We start from the raw sequence: 17689 nt of genomic DNA, 5'->3' as shown, positions 1-17689 counted from the left end.
TTCCACTCAACAGCCGCCCTTGAATACTCTCTTCTCCCTTCTCTCTAGAGAAACCCTAGCAGCTGCCTCTCTTGATTTCCTCTCCTAATCCCATTGATAATGGGATTTTCCCATTATTTGCTTACCATATCTTGGTCTTTTTGCTACTGGTCACACGTTTATGGTATTACTTAGGTATTTGCCTAATTTTGACAAATACCATCTCTATATCGGATAAGAATCAACCATAATCTTGGAGATTTGGACAATATTTCGTCCATATACATGAAGGAAAGTCTGATTCTTCATACCAGTTAGTCGATTTTGAGTTTTAAACCCTAACTAGGGTTTGGAGTTTGATTTCTTTCCTTTCTGGTTACTTAACTGACTTGCATGCGAGATTTTACTCTTTTGGTTCATGTTTACTTGATTTCTTTCCTTGTTTATTTGCCTGATCTACCACTAAATAAACCCCTCCCCCGATTCCTCAAAGGAGGACCTTAATCACTGTATACTCACTCTCACTAGTCCTATACTATTTTGAAATTCGAGCTCTTGGCCGGCCGGAAGCCAAGGCCACCGGAATTCAATTATTCGACCTCTCTCGGTGCGAGCATTACCCGGGGCTCACCTGAAGCCTTTGGAAACTCTGACGCACTGAGAAGTTTGGGGTTTCTACTGTTCTCTCCGTGTTACTGATAAGCACGTTGTTGGCTCTTAATCTCTACCTTATTAGCTCATTAATTCTGCAAACTGGTGAGTAATGACACTCTTGCGATTTTATTCTCTTTTGTATGTATTCATGTTGTTCAAGCCTTTGTAATCAATATGATGTTTCTTGCCTCTGTTCGTGTTCATGTTTGTTCTTATTATCCTATACCCCTATGTTTTTTTTAGTAACTGAACCTACTTGGATTATGAGTTTTGATACATGCCCATTTTATGTGTATAACTGAATCATACCTGATTACCTTAAGCCTGCTCTGCTATTCCGATCACCAATTATTTGTTATGAGTTCCTTCTCATGCCTTGCCTTGGATTCTTGTACTGAAACTCTTAGGGGATTATCTCCTGCCCAGAAGTTATTTGAGTGAACTTCTTTTAGATGAATACTTTATGTATGTTCTACTGTTTGCCTTGCTTTATGCTTAGATGAACCTTAGTTCCAATTAATATCTCAATGTTTAGTCAAACATGTTGCTCTGTTGTTGAGAACTCTAAGGTTGTATTTTTTCAATCCTGCACTCTTTATCATTGCCTAAAACTTCTAGTTGAATTTCAATATACTTAGCTTCTTCTATTATGCATAGTCAACTGGCATAAGCCCTGGAGTGTGCATGTTCTATTAACCTTAAGTTGATATGCTTTCCTACGATGAGTTCTTTGGATTTCGGAATCTTTGTGTTATACTCAGCATGTTAGGCTGCTTGTTGACTGTTGTAGATCAATTCCCACTAGCTTGTTTTCTATGTGTGTTAGGATCTCTCGTGAAAATTTCTATTCCCCTGACTATGACTCTATTAGACTATCATGATTAAGAATCTCAGGTCTAAAGTCCCTTTTAGACTAATTCTAGATCATGCTTTACTGTGGAATTATTTTTCTGGAAAACTTGGCATGCTTATCTTGTATATGTCTTGTATGCTTACCATGTTAAACCAAGTAATATGCCTCCTCAACTCTGCTAATGTGGCACATGTTATGCTCTTTCACTTGTTATGAACCTATTTTGTCATTCCTTAGGCTCACACTCTTCTATTAAGGCTTTTCTCTGTTGATCCTTCAAGTTCGCATAATCAGATCCCCCGTTTTGAAATTGTCTTGAGCTGTTTCGACCATGTTAATGCTTGAAACTTCTTTAAAAGTAGTTTGTTATCCTGTGATGATTCATCACATCCCCCTATAACTAAAAATGCAAGCATAATCTCGTCTTATGTGTGTTCCTGCCAATATGTCGCATGAATTTGTCTATACATTTTAGTGATGATTAGCTTTACAATTTTAATAAAACAAGTGTGTGGGTTTCCTTCCTAGACTAGTTAGTTCAACATTAGTCTGTTGTTTGTAATCATGTATGAGTCCCTCGTCTGGGTTTGATATCTGCTCTGTACGATATTGGGCTTGGCTGTTGGGTTCAGACTTATTGCTAGTCTCATGAGCTGGGTTGTGAGCCTGCTGGAGCTGTTGAAAGTTTAGAAGAGCATTGGGTTATCTATATTGGGCCTATCATTGGGCCTGTAGTGGTCCCCTTATGTAATTACTCATATTTGATTCTCTCATTCGGGCTGTAATAATTTGTAAACTGAACAATTGGGGATTTAGTGAAATTGACGAAGAAAAGGTATTCTAGTACTTGCATGAAAGGGTAGAAATCTATAGGATTTATATGCTCTATCTGTTGTTAGCCTGCTTTATTTCTGTACACTGATAGACATTATGCCTATAGGAGTCCCGCACACACTTCACTTAATTTGTCAAGATATGTATTTGCTATACCTGTATCCATGCCTACTATTCGGCACTCTTAGATAACATGTCTTAGGGCGCTGTAATACAATGTTTTACTCACCTAGATGCCATGCCTATAGGACTTCAAATAATCAATCTATCAATTGCTTCAATTACTTTTAGTGTGTTGCTTATCTAGATATTATGGCTATAGGTTTCTAATATTCTAATCAACTGTTCTCATTGCTTTCTATTACACTATTGTCCTTTTAAGATGCATGCCTGTAAAACTAGTATTAGTAATTCAGAACTATGACTATTTTCACTAACTCTTTTTAGACGAAATGATTAGATATTATGTCTATAGAATTTGCAAATTCGCATGAACGCTGCTTAATACTGGAAATCAAATTCACTTAGAGACCATGTCTATAGGCCTCATAATGATCTAATCTGCCTGTACATTAGCATAAAAATGCAATATTACCTGTTAATACTTGAAACATATAGAAATCATGCCTATAGGATTTAATGACTCTAATACGTCTTAATCCTGAACTGCCCGCGTGCATTTCTTGTTTATGTGTGGAGGTTAATTTGGGCCTTTGATTGTCTTTACGTGAAGTTCTATCGTTTTTGAATGTCGCCTAGTTTTATCATTTTGAGCAACCTAAGTTGAGTCTAGAACCACCCAAATAGAGGTCCACAGCCTCCGGGACCATAGGCATGGGACGGATAGTGCCCGTATAGGGTATAGAATTGAATTAGAGCACCTCTAAGTAAAAAACTTTAACATAGTAATTGAGTAGTAGGAGATGATAGTCTGTGCCCGCTGAATAATATGAGCAACCCCTACCCTAAGGGAGTCGCGAAGTATTATTTATGTTGCATGGGGTAATCCGTTAGGCTAAAAAACTTAGGACCTGCCTTTCCTTTATGTACTTATTATCTACACTTAGTCGTTTAACATAGATGATTGCAGTTGTATCATTGAGATTTGTACCAATTCCCGTGTGTTATAATAAAACTCTTCGATTGTTATATTTTGTTTATTTGATCACATAGCCTAATTACCTAATCCACACAGTTTTAAGTTCAGCCGGGACCCACAATTATGGACCTCAAAGAGTGCCTAACACCTTCTCTTTGAGGTAATTTGAGCCCTTACCCTATCTTTGGTGACGTTGACTAGTCAAACAGAGTTATTTGCATAATAGGTGCCCTAACGCACCTTAAAAAATTGTTAGGTGGCGACTCTTCTCTTTTAATACCTCCTCCTTTAAAAGAGTTGTCACACGTCGAAGCCCGCTTTCGCGAGAAAATGGGGCGCGACAATCATCCCGGCGCGCACTCTTGATCCAACGAGACTTTGCGGTGAGCTGCCTTTCGAGCCTGTTCTGCAGCACCCAAAGTCTTTCTTTTGCTCTTACATTCTGTCAATTTCACTTCAGATAGTAGTGTAATATATTTTATATATTTTACTAGTAGCTCATACACTTGTGACACCAGGTCTGAAAAATTATGCTAGTAGACACTTGTGATTTTTGATTAATTACTTCATCTCATTTGCTTTTAACACTGTCTATTTCTCATGTTATTTAATTTTCACTTCTTATTTATCCAATAACTAAAAACTAACCATTTCTAAATTGTTAAAAGAAATAATCACACGGTTAGTTCACTATTGGCTTGCCTCGCGGTAACGTTGGGCGCCATCACGACCTATAGGAGAAATTGGATGGTGACAGGTTCGAAATAAAATATACCATATGTTTGAAATATACATGGACACATTTTGCATAAGTCTAGAGCTAGCATTAACAAGAGGCAGCTATGACCGGAACGCGGGTACGTCTTCAATGCTAGCTCCTGTCATGCAGAGTAACGTCATCATCCCAATCTGCACGCAAGGTGAGAAGTATAATATGAGTACAACCGACCCCATGTACTCAATAAGTAACAAACTTAATCTTAGGTTGAAAGTAGTGACGAGCTGGAACAAAGGTCGGAGTCCAACACCAATAGCTAACAACAGTTTATAACAACATAATAATAGTGCTAAAAGAAGTAACTCAGAGATAAAATGCTCAGCTCTTTCACAGTTCCGAAAAATAGGCATGCTTTTCAAGTATATCAGTGAAAATCCAATTCTTTTACCGAAATCACCAAAATATGAGTTGGTTTGTAAAACTGTGATTTTTACCAAAACTTTTCAACAACAGATAAGATGTTTCAGTATCATATGGCATGAGGAAAATGCATCTCTACGCCTACATGTCAATGTGTATGAGAAGTCATGAATGACGTGATACCATACAGCATGAGGAAAATGCCTCTCTATGCCGGTATGTCAAGTGTGCATGTCGAATATAATGTTTCTCAGTGATGAACTCATGTACTCACATTCTTTGAGTACTCAATCTCATGGTCTCACTCTCTCACTCATCACGTTCAATACTCAGCAATGTACAAGGCAGATCCAGCCCAACCAAACATAAATATAACCTCACGCTCAATACTGTATATGGCCAATCCAGCCCAAGGAAGATACATCCCATATATATATATATATATATATATATATATATATATATATATATATATATCAACTGACAGTCAGTCACTCAGTACTGTATAAGGCCAATCTAGCCCAGGGAAAATCCATCCCCAATATAAATGATTCGGGCAAGATCCATGCCCAGGGAAGATCCATCCCTCAATATAAATGAATTGCGCTCACTGTGGGTGTGCAGACTCTGGAGGGGCTCCTTCAGCCCAAACGCTATAGAAAGCCAGATCCAGGCATAAATAAATAAAATATATTGCGGCGTGCAGCCCGATCCCATAAATATCACTCACAAGCAGGCCCTCGACCCCACTCAACCAGCAATCTCTCTAGTCTCTCGGGCTCACAACACTCATGCTAAGCAGCCCAAGCCAATAATATGAGATGTGGCAATATACACTAATTGATACTGAGATTATGATATGTAATGATGAATACGATTGAGTATATAACTGCAATTAAACAAATAACTCAACAGCAAAGAACAAGCACTGTGGGTCTCAATAATACCAGCATATAGCCTAAATATGATTTCTAGCATCAATTACAGCTCAGGTGCTCTAACACATAGAGTATAGTATAATGTTCAGATAAGATAGCTACACACTTCCATGGAATAGACTAAATCACAATTTACACGGTGCACTCCCACACGCCCGTCACCTAGCATGCACGTCACCTCAACATCAATCACATAACACGTAATTCGGGGTTTCATACCCTCAACACCAAGATTAGAAGTGTTACTTACCTTGAACAAGCCAAATCCAATGCCGAGCAAGCAAAGTGATGCTCCAAAAATGCCATCTCGTGCGTACCGATCTCCGAACGGCTCGAAACTAGCCAAAAGCAACTCAAATACATCAAATAAAACCCAAGGAAATAATTCCAAATGATTAGGTTCAAATCCTTAACCAAACGCCCAAAATCGATCAAAAAGTCAAACCCGGGCCTGCACATTGGAACCTAACGAAACTTATAAAATCCGACAACACATTCAATTACGAGTCCAACCATACTAGTTTTATTCAAATCCGACTCCAAATCGTTGTTCAAAACTCAAAAAACTCACTCTATGAAACTTTAGGCAAAAATCCCCAATTCCTCTTTAAAATTCATCAACCAACTGCCAAAATGAAGATAGATTCATGAAACAAAATCAAAACCAAGTAGAGAACACTTACCCCCAATCCTTTTGGTGAGAATTGCTTCAAAAATCGTCTCAATTCGAGCCCCCAATCTCAAACTATGATAAAAGAATCAAAACCTCGAAATATATAGAATCTGCCCAGCAATTTCGCATCTGCGACCCCCGCTTCTGCGGTAACTGTTTTGCTTTTGCGAAGAACCCCTAAACCAGCAACCATCGCTTCTGCGATCTCCTATTCGCGCTTCTACGCACTTGAACCGCATCTATGGTCGCGCAGATGCACCCATGCACCCGCAATTGCGACTCTCATGCCTAGTTGTCCCTGTTCGCTTATGTGAAGAAGACCCCGCATATGCGGAGTCGCTTGTGCGGCCAATTGTCCGCAGATGCGGCAAACAAGAACCAACAAATGCAACATGCGGAGAAATTGTCCGAACCTCATCCGAAACTTACCCGAGCCCCTCGGGACTCCGTCCAAATATACGAACAAGTCTCATAACATAACACGGACCTAGCCGATGCCTCAAATCACGCATAACAACATCGAAATGACAAATCGCACATCATTTCAAACTTAAAGAACTTTGAACTTCCAATTTCCAAAACACGCACCGAAATGTATCAAATCAACCCGGAATGAACCCAAATTTTGCACATAAGTCCCAAATAACATAATGAAGCTATTCCAATCCCCGGAATCACAATTCGAATCCGATATCCTCAATGTCAACTTTCGGTAAAACTTATGAACTTTCCAAACCTTCAAATTTTCAACTTTCACCAATTAGTGTTGAATCCTTCTAGAAATATTCAAATGCAAATCCGGACATATGCCTGAGTCCAAAGTCACCATCCACACCTAACAGAACCATCAAAACTCCAATCCGAGGTCAAATGCTAAAAAGTCAAACTTGGTCAACTCTTCCAACTTAAAGTTATAATCATGAAGTTCATTCTTCCAAATCAATTCCGAATAACCTGAAAACCAAAACCAATAATTCACACAAGTCATAATACATCATACGGAACTATCACGCCCTAAAACTACCGAGCGAAGTGCAAATGCTGAAAACGACCAATCGAGTCATTACAGAAGTAAGCATATCGAGATGGGGAATTAAAGATTAAGTGACTTAGGATTAGAGAGTTTTTTTTTTTTTGGTAATTAAGCAAATATTATGAGTCATGCAAAAACAATCAGTCCTAGGTTTTTAGTAAACCTCAACAGACGATATGCATGTGAGTTGTGACTTCCTTTTATCTCATTAATTTTTTATATATCTGTTTAACGATCCAATTATTATGAGTCTCTCTTCAATAATTGTCTGTTAGCTATCACCTAATCAAAGAGGCAAAATTCGCTTTTTCTTACAAGGCAAGGCTGTTTTATGACCTCTTTTTTTCTTCTAAAAAATGTACACATACACACGCATGTTCATATACACCTACGACGGAGAAAATTCCTAAAACGAAAATGTAATACTTACGTTCGAAGTATATGTACATATCTTAGACGACCTAACATGTTCTTAGCGAAAATTAAGGAAAGATAAGATAATTTTGGAAGCCGGTGGAGTGAGATCTTAAACAATACAACAAAATATAAGGACTTTGCTTTTGAATAGGTGGAAAGAATAGTTTTTTGTATTTTGTAACTGTGGTGTTGTGGCCAGCTTGCGCGCACCTCGACTAATTCGATGGGATACCTGTTATTTCCGGCCACTTTGCGAAACAAATTTATTTTCTTGGCATAAAGATAGGATTATAATTGAAGAAGTGAAAATCCATTTCAAGAACAATTAATATGTTAATTAGGTGCAAAATTTGGAGATCAAGGTTCAAATCACAACAAAGATGAAAAAAAATAAAAAAATACTACATTTGGCTAAATCTTGATACGTAGAGTCACCTCATATTTGTACTTGGGAAGTAGCAGGGTACTGGAATAATTGAAGTGCAGACAAGCTGACCCGGAGTCCTGACACCACCATTATTTTAAAAAAAATTGATTAGGTATATATGACAATTTCCAACTTAATAAAACAAAGCCGCCAATTTGTGTTATATCTTGCAAATAATTGTTACCGGCTTGGTCTTACGTTGTACTATCAATTTTAAGACCAGATCTTGCTGAAAACCTTTGACATAGATTCTCTCTTCACTTTTTTTTTCCTTAAAAAACTAGTAAATGATGTTTTGTTTAAAGTATGCATATTTTTACATATATTGTCTCACATTATGCTCATGTCTCATAGATTCCGGATGTATAATATAATGATTTGTGCTAATTTATGGTATTTCTATGTGTAGGAATCATTCGGATGCGATTTGGGACGAAAGTGCATGAATTGGTGCGAAAATGAGAAGAAAAGGCAAAAGTGCACATTTGAGCGTCCCACGCTGCCCTGGACGCTCAAAACGTGAACATGTCTTGTTTCGATTGGGACTCGGTTACTTCGACCCCAAGACGTCCCCAACTCATATAAAAACCAACCTAAACCTATTTTGAGGGGGAGGACGTTTTTGAGAGGAAAACACAAGCACGGAGCCGCCGTGGAGGCCGGAATTCATCAAGTTCCATCTTTTCTTCCACCAAACTTAGTAATTTTTATGTTTCTTTGTATGATTTGTTGTTTGGCTACCATGTCTATGTGGAGCTAAACTTCACTTTCTAGGGTTGTGGTTCTTTCATGACTATTGTTATTCGAATATTGACTTTGATCTCTTGATTTATCATATTAGTTTATTTATTCAATCCTGCGCTTAATTATTTACTTGCTTGATCACCAATTGAATATTATCTACGAATCTAGAGTTGAACTCGAAAGTGGGAATTCTAGATTGCATATAGGATTGAGTAGAGCAAGTTCTTGAACCCCGACATCGGGGAATGGATTCGCGGTTAGGATAGACATATACCTAATTGTCTTGCTTGGTTGATTTACAGGAATTATAAATGCGATCTTGTTGATTCCAACTCCAGAGACATATAGGCGTTAGGTTAGCTTGTAGGCGAGTAAGAACACGACAGATTCTTATGAGCAATATTAACTCTGTTAACCAATAAAGTAGATAAATTAGTTAGTTAATTCAATTGAAGAATACAATAGGAATGTTCGATAGCCCATAACCCTAGATCGTTTCATCATATTGATAATATAAAAATCTGTTGTCCCTCTGTTTAAAGTTCATTAATTATTTTCTTTTTAGTTTAGTTACTTTAGCATCACTACTTTTGGGTTTAGTTCTTGTTTAGATAGTTAGGATAGTCTAATTTAGTTAATAGTTAATCACAAATCCTCGTGGGTTCGACATCTGACTTTTAGTCACTTTATTACTTGACGACCGCGTATACTTGCGTGTGCGTTTGGCCGCAGCATAAAACAGCTCGAAAGTTTTAATTGAATAAGGATATTCAAAAGCATCACTCCATGCCACATGAGCTATCGTCCTAACTGCTGTAGTAGTAGATATTCGTTCCTGTTGCTAAAAGAACTCGGACTTCAGAGTCCCGAGGCGGATCCAAGATTTAAATTCTTTGGGTAAATTCTTATGATTCTTGGAATTAGATTAAACCTGTTTTATTCTTAAAGTTAAGAGTTCAAACCTAGTATTTATTGTAATTAAAATAGATTTTTACACATAAATTTTATGATTCGCGACGAAAGTATAAGGTTCATTGAAACCGGTAACATTATACTGGATCCGCCTCTGCACTTCACATGCAGCAACATAAACATATCTATGGCAGGGCAAGAGGGCGGAAGAGAGTTTATTCGAACTGAGGCTCATCCGGGATTTTATTGTATGGGTTCACGACTCATGTTTCAATCGTTGAACCTATTATCTTATTTTGTTTATGGGTTCACAGTTCATATTTTCAACAATTTTGATGGGTTTTGTACAGATAAATCTCTATCTAGGCTAAAAGCTATGGGTTCAGATAAACCCACATATTGGCTACTAGATTCGCCCCTGCACCCATATTCTCACTGTGTATATAAGGTCAAATGTTACTGGGTTCTAAAATAAGAATTTGTACTTAGTCAATGAATTTCTTAAGACAAGTATATGGTTGGACTAAAGTTACAGGTTCGGTCGAACCCGTTGTCGAAGCTCTAGCTGCCCCTGACTCCTTTTGTCATATGTCGTGGGAATTCAACAGTTTATATGTTCAAAGGAATTCAATTGAAACTTCATGCACACATCTAGTTCTGCTCCTGGACATCACTTGCGTAAAATCCTGCATATGCCATTGGCTTCATTATTTTGTTAGCTACCGTGTAAACTAGAAATCTGACGAATCCTGTTGAATTTGAATTTTTTTTCATTTTAATTATCATCAATTTATCTTTAAGTTTAATCCAACCAGGAGCCGTTTATTTGGAAAAAAATAAAAGGAAGATCGGTCAACGTGAGTATGACATATGATCTGACAGAACAAGTACAAACAAGTGACAAACTATAACTAATCATTTCTCTAATGCTATAAGAAAACTAAAAAGGACAGAAGAAAGACAAATAGTATAAAAAATTAACACATGTTAGTTAGATCTAAGACGCGAAATGCGTATAAATGGGCTCTAATGCATGCTGTTTGAGTACAGAAACGCAATAAAACAAGACATCTCTTTGAAAACTAAGTACTATTCCAAAATATGGCTACATTTAGCTCTTTGGGTTTTCTAGTATTGATTTTTGTAGGAATTCTTGGGTCTAGCCATGGCCAGTTACAACTCAACTTCTATAGCAAGAGCTGCCCAAAAGCAGAGAAGATTATTCAAGACTATGTCCAGAAGCACATTCCTAACGCTCCGTCTCTTGCAGCTGCCTTACTCAGAATGCAATTTCATGATTGCTTTGTCAGGGTAAGTATATACATATATTTATTCTAATTGGATTGAGACGGACTTAAATAGCGCGGCATGAATAATATTCATGTAACTGACATGACATGCTTGGGATTGATACGTAATTGTTGTTCTTCACATGCAGTAACTCATTTGCTACATTTCATTTTTATGATTTAATCTTTCATTTTTTGGGGGTATTGGTAGGGTTGTGATGCTTCTGTGCTCCTGAATTCGACTAAGAGTACGGGAAATCAGACCGAAAAAGTGGCAATCCCAAATCAAACACTGAGAGGATTCTCATTTATTGATGGAGTGAAGAAAATAGTGGAAGCAGAATGCCCTGGAGTTGTCTCCTGTGCTGATATTGTTGCCTTGGTTGCTAGAGACTCTGTAGTTGTCACTGTAAGAAAATATTGAATAAATAATTCTCAAATTCTAGCACCATTTTCTGTTCTGAATTCTGATTAATCCTTTTCTTGGCATATTAATAGGGAGGTCCATACTGGAAAGTGCCAACTGGTAGAAGAGATGGAAGAATATCAAATGCCTCAGAAGCCTTAACAGACATTCCAGCTCCAACTAGTAACTTCACCAGACTTCAGTCATCTTTTGCCAAGAAGGGTCTTGATCTAAAAAACTTGGTCCTATTGTCTGGTAACTCAAAAAACATATACTCGTTTAATTTTTCTAGTCCGCATGTACATAAGATTTAATAATAAGTGGCGGTGAGACTTGAACTCAGGATCTATGTCTTTGTTATCATGATGAATTGCGTGGTCATCTCATTGAAAAGTTAGCTAGCTTTTAATTACTACTATTTTAACATGTTTCAGGTGCTCACACTATTGGAGTTTCTCATTGCCCGTCATTTTCCTCACGTCTGTACAATTTCACTGGAACTTTTGGTACTCAAGATCCATCTCTAGACAGCGAATACGCCGCCAATCTTAAGGCCAAGAAATGCAAATCCCTGAATGACAATACAACAATAGTTGAGATGGACCCTGGTAGTTTCAGGACATTTGATCTTAGCTACTTCAAGCTTGTGCTCAAGAGGAGAGGTCTGTTCCAATCAGATGCAGCCTTAACGACGAGTTCTACGACAAAATCATACATCAACCAACTAGTACAAGGATCACTCAAAGAGTTCTATGCTGAATTTGCTAAGGCCATGGAGAAAATGGGGAGAATTGAAGTGAAAACAGGTTCTGCTGGTGAAATTAGAAAGCAATGTGCAGTTGTGAATTAATAGTCTAAAAGACACTTTCTTTTTGATTCCAGTTTCAATAATTTTGTGTTTTGTACTTATGTCTATTGTGTGAATGATTTGAGGTACATGTATCATGTTTTCTTTTGTATCTAAAAAAAAAAGGGGCAAGTAGGTGCACTAAGCTCCCGCTATGTGCGGGGTCTGGGGACGGGCCAGACCACAGGAATTTATTGTACGCAAACCTACCCTATATTTCTACAAGGCTGTTTCCACGGCTCGAACCCGCGGTCACGTTTTGTTTTGTATCTATTCCCTAATAATTTGAGGCAAATGTATTACTATGTTATTTTGTATCTATTCCCTATTATTTTAACAGTTTGATGTTTTTTTTGGAAATAAAATTAACCAATTATATACAAAATAATGTATTATAATTTAACCTTCCCTATTTTCTCTCCTCTTTATTCTCACCCAAATTGAAACAATCAAACTTCTTCAAACTCATGTCAGTCAGTCAAAAAATGCTACCACGCATATTCTATAATAAATCTAAAACATGCACCACTGAATTAAGAGGAATTGCGGCATGTACACAATTTCTGGTGCATCATCTCCACACATATGCAAGCCCAGAACTTTGCTTGTCTTTGCACATACTATAAGTTTCATGAAAATCGATCTGGAAGACCAGAAATAGTAGCAGGGCCTAGAATTTGTTGTATAAACATCAATGTCACCATATTCTTTAATGGCCTGGGAAAGCAGAATCAAATCATTAGTCATAATAGTTATTTGTTTGGATTCGGTATTGTTGCAAATGATTAGGAATATTCTTTGGAGTTTATATCTTAATTTTAGGAGAATTTGGTGAAGATTCGAGGTGATATTGGTTGGAATTTCAGATTGAAACTCGAAAAAGAAGACATAAACAAATTGTATATATTTTATATATGTCGGATGTAGAAACGACATACAAAATAGAAAAAATGCATAAGTACCCCCGACCTATGGTCGGATTTCTAACTACACACTTTATCGTTGCGGGAATCCTATTACCCCCTCTTGCGGCCAAACGCACACGCAAGTATACACGGTCATCAAGTAATAAAGTGACTAAAAGTCGGATGTCGAACCCACGAGGACTTATGATTAACTATTAACTAAATTAGACGATCCTAAGTATCTAACAAGAATTAAACCTAGAAATATTTGATTCTAAACTAATTAAAATAAAGAAAACAAATAATGAACTCTGAACAAAGGAAGAGCAGCTTTTTATGTTATCAATGTGATGAAAACGATCTAGGGTTATGGGCTATCTTACAATCCTATTGTATTCTTTGATTGAATTGACTAACTACTTTATCTAGTTTATTGGTTGGCAGGGTTAATATTGCTCATAAAAATCTGTCGAGTTCTTACTTGCTTATTCAAGCTAACCTAACGCCTATATGTCTATGAAGTTCGAATCAACAAGAACACATTTATAATTCTTGTACATCAACCAAGCAAGGCAATTAGGTATATGTCTATCCTAATCGCTAATCCATTCCTCGATGCCCAGATTCAAGAACTTGCTCTACTCAATCCTATATGCAATCTAGAAATCCCAGTTTCGAGATCAATTCAAGATTCGTAGATAGTATTCAATTGGTGATCAAACAATCAAATAATTAAGTGCAGGATTAAATAAATAAACCAATATGATAAACTAAGAAATCAAAATCAATATCCGAATAACAATAGTCATAAAAAACCATAACACTAGAACGTGAAGTTTAGCTCCACATAAACATGGTAGCCAAACAACAAATCATACAAAGAAACATAAAAATTAATAAGTTTAGTGGAAGAAAAGATGAAACCCGGCCTCCACAGCGGCTCTGTGCTCTCCCTTGGTCCAAAGTTCCTCTAAAAAACGATAGGATTAGGACTCATTTTATACGAGTTGGAGCTATGTAGGACCGAAATAACTTTATCCCAAACAAAATAGGAAAAATCCCGTAATGCGGGGTCAACGTTTTTGCTTTGAATTGAATTGTAATTCTTGGTTGCCAGCGTTGCCAACGTTCTTGGTTGTCTTCCACATGGGGGGACAAAACCTAAAGGGTTCTCCCCCACCCCCACACACACACACCCTTTTTTTTTCACGTTTCATTTAATTTTGCTTCAAATTTCTTTATCTTCATGCCGCTTTATTCCTACACAGTTAAAATATAATATTAAACACAAAATAATATTATTAATACTCAAAAGACGATTAAAAATACTAAAATGTGACGCAATAATGATTAAATATATGTATTTTTGACCGAACATCACCCACTAAACTTTTTTAAATGGAATTAGTGTACCCTCAGTGCTGATGTGCCAGAAGAGAGTGTATGTCACTCTGGGAGAGTAAGAATGATAGAGAAAGTTGAAATTTTATTTTATAATATTTTCTTATAAAATACTATTTTCCTATTTTTCTTTCCTCTTGGTTTTCTTTCTCCTTTCCTTTTCTTTCTTCCGGTCTTTACTTAGAGACTTGGCTGGAAATTAGCTCCGGCATTCTCCATATTCTTCGGCAAGATCGAGTTCAGATTTTATTCTATAAGTTTTATTTGTTGAAGCAGAATTTTGAAGAGAATGAGGGAGAAGAATTTGGTTGTTGATTTGATTGCCAGAAAGTTTTTTAGGAGCTCACTGTTTTCTAATATGTCACCGGAAAAAAATTTGCATCGGAAAAAATGGAGTCTTTGAAATTCCGACCACCATTTTCTTTCTTTTGCTCTTGTTCCCGCACATAAATTAAACTTTCAAGAAAAAAAAAATATACTCAGATCAGGATAAAAATCTATCGCCGAAAAAAATGGAGTCTTTGAAATTCTGACGACCACCATTTTATGCCGCCGGTGTCCAAAACCGCATTAATAGAACAATTAGAAATAACAAAGAAATTAGAAATTAGAAACAACAAAGAAACAAAAAGAAAGAGAATGAAATTAAAAAAAAAATTGAGAACAATAATAGAATAATTAAAATAACAACAACCCTGTAAAATCTCACTAGTGGGGTCTGGAGAGGGTAGCGTATATGCAGACCTTACCCCTATTCCGAAGGAGTAGAGAGGCTGTTTCCGATAGACCCTCGGCTCAAGAAAACAAAAAGACAAAAGGAGACAATATTAGTATCACCATAGAAATCATAGGAAAAATAGGAACAACATGAAATCCAGAAGAAAGATGCAAAGCAAAAGCGATAGCTAGTAAATAGGTCCTGCACTGAAAAGCGAAATAGTAAGATACAACATTGCCACTAGTTATCTTAGACAAAAATCCTACCAGACTAATCTCACAAAGATACGAAGTAAGGCAAGACTCAACTACCTCCTAACCTACAACCCTAATTCTCGACCTCCACATCTTCCTATCAAGTGTCATGTCCTCGAAAATCTAAAGCCTCGCCATATCCTGCCTGATCACCTCTCTCCAATACTTCTTAGGTCACACTCTATCTCTTCTCCTACCCTCCACAATCAGCCACTCACACCTCCTTACCGGAGCATCTGGGCTTCTCTTTTGAACTAACAAAGAAATTAGAAATTAGAAAAGAAAAAGAGAAGAAAGAATTTCTTTGTTATTCTAAAAAGGATAAGAAAAGGAAGAAAGAATAAAAAAAAAGTTCTAAATATACATGTGGCAGCGCGTGTAGTTCACAACTTGCCAAGAGTTTGGTTGTCTAGCTTTAGGGTGGTACTAATTCCATTTAAAAAAAGTATAGGGGGTAACAGGATTCCCTCAAAGATAAAGTGTGTAGTTAGAAATTCCATTATAGGTCAGGGGGTACTTATGCATTTTCACTACAAAATATATACAACTAACATAATTGTATATAAATTGTAGGGAAAATGCATAAGTACCTCCTTGACCTATAGCCGGATTTTCATCTACACACTTAAAATTTGCGGGGGTCCTATTACCCCCCTAAGCTATTTTAAAATGGAACAAATTTACCCTTAAAATGTCACAACCACATCTATGTTGTGTGGTGGAGTACACGCGCCTCAATTTTTTTACCACTAAAATTAAGTTTTTTTTCTAGTTTTTTTCAAGCTTCTCCTTTCTTTCCCTATTCTTTCTCTCGCCTTCATTATCAACAACCCCAAAAATCACCATTATCACACCTGCTTTACCAGATACAATATATCTACTACCTCCAAAAGAAAATTTTGACTTCCACCTTTTTTTTCACCTATTATCGCATTCACCACCTTTTTTTTTTCCTCGTAACCATAGAAGTTTATTACACTAATACAAACATAATTTCAACTAATTAGCGCCCGATCAATTAAAGCACAACACAAAAGAAAGGTAGATCTATTAATCCTCGAGAACTTCTCAGAGGATAGTACAAAAATAAAAAAATTAGAATCGTTATCATCGCCGGAGACAAAACCATCACCGGTGGTTTTGATACTCTCAAGTTTAGAGTTGTCAAACCATCATTATCTTCATATTTTAATTCAATAGTTGGTAATTTTTAATAGGTCTTTATTTTTGCTGTAAAATGGGGATGTACGGGTAAATATAAAAGTGAAGGAAAACAAAATGGTGAGCTGGACTCCATTTTTCTGGTGAGGAGTTCGCCGGAGTTCTTGTGGGAATCCCTTACGGTGGCCAAAAATAATTAAATGTGTTAGAGTTATTTTATTAATAAAATATAACTAATTATAAAGTATCCAATAGTAAAAAGATATATGTAGACATTTAATAAAATTCTAAGGCAGTTTTGTGCTCTCACACGCCTCTAAGAAAGTGAACACACTTTCTGTACCACGTCATCTCTCAATGGGATATTTATTCTACTTTAAAATAGTTCAGGGAGTAATAGGACCCCCGCAAAATTTAAATGTGTAGTTAAAAATCCGTTTATAGGTCAGGGGGCTATTTATGCATTTTTCCTAAATTGCATGTAAATTATAGTTTTGATCAGATTCTATAAAATAAAATTAAAAAATTATATTTATGTTAGAGATAGATTATAGATATATTGTAGATTTTGACCTGATTTGTATATATTTTATTAAAAAAAACATTATTTACTTTCCGTAAATAGAAAAACCTAGATAAAATCGGGTAAAAAAGTTTAAAATATGGTATATATATGAAAAAGTAGGGCTGCTTATCGGGCGGATTGGGCGGTTTTTTACTCTTAACGGTTTGTCTTAACGGTTATCGGCTTTTAAATGTATTAATCCGTTAGCCACCCGATAAGATATCGGGCGGATTGGTATCGGTTTAGCTCTTATCGGGCGGTTGTCGGGCGGTTTATCGGCCTAACATACATATTCACTAAATTGTGTTTTTCCTGTTTCAGCACTTTACGAAGAAAGATAGTAATCCAGATCCAGTTTCACAAATGATGATTGAGGCCAACAAGGAAAGTGCAAGAGGACATTGTCTTCAGAATCATAGTCCCCAGCTGAATTTAAAGAATA

General features: G+C 36.6%; 1 protein-coding gene across 1 annotated transcript; it reads left to right on the top strand.

Annotated features, from left to right (window-relative positions):
* Positions 1-10738: 10738 nt before the first annotated feature.
* LOC109243964 (peroxidase 3-like) lies at positions 10739-12560 on the top strand. The gene is made up of 4 exons (XM_019410985.1): positions 10739-11012; positions 11202-11399; positions 11489-11651; positions 11831-12560. Exons 1-4 carry the CDS (start codon positions 10803-10805, stop codon positions 12244-12246), a joined length of 987 nt encoding a protein of 328 aa, XP_019266530.1. The 5' UTR covers positions 10739-10802; the 3' UTR covers positions 12247-12560.
* Positions 12561-17689: the final 5129 nt, after the last annotated feature.

Source organism: Nicotiana attenuata, unplaced genomic scaffold (genome assembly GCF_001879085.1).
Source record: "Nicotiana attenuata strain UT unplaced genomic scaffold, NIATTr2, whole genome shotgun sequence".
Taxonomy (NCBI): Eukaryota; Viridiplantae; Streptophyta; class Magnoliopsida; order Solanales; family Solanaceae; genus Nicotiana; species Nicotiana attenuata.
Note: the sequence above shows the minus strand (reverse complement) of the source record. Positions and strands in the feature narration are given on the sequence as shown.